The following is a 1913-nucleotide window of genomic DNA, read 5'->3' on the forward strand; positions in this document are numbered from 1 at the left end:
GTTACTACATTGGATCCGAAGTTCCCAGAGATGATCCTCAGTGGGATCGGCCATTCTATGGCCTCAACACTTGGCCTAATCCTGGTTAGTGAGTTCAGTTTTATTTATTAGTTATGAGTTTATTATGATTTGAAATGGTATAGTCGAACAAAAATAGACTCTGTTGCTCTGTTTTATAAGATTATTCTCTTTCCTGCTTTTATACTTTTCATTTTTCTTGTATATACATAGCTTTTCAAAAACTTTAGTGCAATGCATACAAAAGTTAGTGCAATTTCCTTTAATGGAACTTATTTCTTTTTCGGCAGATGTTTTGCCTGGGTGGCGAGAGACAATGGAGGAATACCATCAAGAAGCATTGTAATTCTCATTTGTTGTTTTTTTCACATTGTGATTTAAGTGTTGCGTTTGATCCTTCCATCTATAGAGTTAAAATTTTGGTTCCATGGGGTTTGCTGAATGTTCATCTTCTGTATCAGGAGGGTTTGTAAGGCTATTGCAAAACTATTGGCATTGTCGCTTGACTTGGATGCAGATTACTTTGATAGCCCTGAGATGCTTGGGAAGCCTATTTCAACTTTACGCTTGCTGCACTATGAAGGTGATAATTTGGAAGAAAATTACTCCAAATTTTTCTAAGCATTGTATATATGCCAACCATACTATGTTTACTTCTTAGGAATATCGGATCCCTCAAAAGGAATATATGGAACTGGAGCACATTCCGATTATGGGATGATTACACTCTTAGCAACAGATGGTGTAATGGGACTCCAGGTATTGATTTACGCATAATTGTTTTTTCAAAATCACATTCTATTATTTTATGCATATACTTTGGAAGCAATAGTATATACCTTGACAGATATGCAAGGATAGGAACGCTAAGCTTCAAAAGTGGGAATATGTGCCGTCGATTGAAGGGTACAACATGAGAATTTAGTTTTCCGCTACACCAATCCTTCGTAAAATTATAATTCCCTAGTTAACAGTTTTGGTGGACATATGGTTTAATTTTTCTCTACAGAGCAATTGTTGTGAATCTTGGTGATATGATGGAGCGTTGGAGCAACGGTCTTTTCAGGTAATATATTTCTCTTTAGGCATACTTGATACACTTGGGCTTCTCATTATGTCAGTCTTTAATTTGCAAGTAAATTTTTCTAGCTGACATTTGTTTCACGAGCCTTTTATTTTTTTTTTACGATAAAGATCAACATTGCACCGGGTTATTTTAAATGGACAGAGTCGATATTCAGTAAGTCTTTTACTAATTTCGACTCTACATTAATGTTCTTGTCAGTGTTGTCACTTTACATTAGTTTTATAATGTTTACCGTCATAGATTCCATTTTTCGTGGAACCGAATCACGACTGCATAATAGAGTGTCTTCCAACTTGCCAGTCCGAAAACAATCTTCCCAAGTAAGGGTTTAACCTTGTTTTATATTCAGAACTATGGTCATCCATACTGCATTAAATATCTTTATGGCTGTGTTTAATGAATAGATATCCAGCGATCAAATGTTCGGCGTATCTCACCCAACGTTACGAAGAATCGCATTTGAAGTTCAGCAGCTACAAAAAACAAACTTGAGTGAAGTTTGTTCTCCACCGTCTTTCCATTATCCTTGGTTTTCAAGTTGAGTTGATTGTCTTTCAGTATTTTCATGGTTTTGGGTTTGGCTTGTTTTGTTGTTCACCAAGGATATATGTGTGACACCCGTCACTTCGAAATTAATAAATAATAATTTCTGAAATCTCTATTTATAAATATTTGAAAGTTAAAGTCTATGCTGGAAATTTAGTAAATAAAATAAACTTCTGAAATATAAATAACAACATAGACATACTACAACCAATGCAATAATAGCATACCGCATTTCCTCACAAGGATATATATATATATATAT

The 1913-nt window shown here is 34.7% G+C and overlaps 1 protein-coding gene across 1 annotated transcript; it reads left to right on the top strand.

The window, feature by feature from the left end:
* Positions 1-8: 8 nt before the first annotated feature.
* LOC106321663 (probable iron/ascorbate oxidoreductase DDB_G0283291) lies at positions 9-1768 on the top strand (the record flags this gene model as incomplete). The annotated part of the gene is made up of 9 exons (XM_013759904.1): positions 9-84; positions 309-360; positions 480-601; positions 680-777; positions 866-924; positions 1028-1084; positions 1213-1258; positions 1346-1425; positions 1510-1768. Coding segments are annotated over 9 exons (678 nt in total), but the record flags the coding sequence as incomplete, so codon positions are not given.
* Between the last annotated feature and the right edge of the window lie 145 nt (positions 1769-1913).

This window comes from Brassica oleracea, unplaced genomic scaffold (assembly GCF_000695525.1).
Source record: "Brassica oleracea var. oleracea cultivar TO1000 unplaced genomic scaffold, BOL UnpScaffold02353, whole genome shotgun sequence".
NCBI classification, from domain to species: domain Eukaryota; kingdom Viridiplantae; phylum Streptophyta; class Magnoliopsida; order Brassicales; family Brassicaceae; genus Brassica; species Brassica oleracea.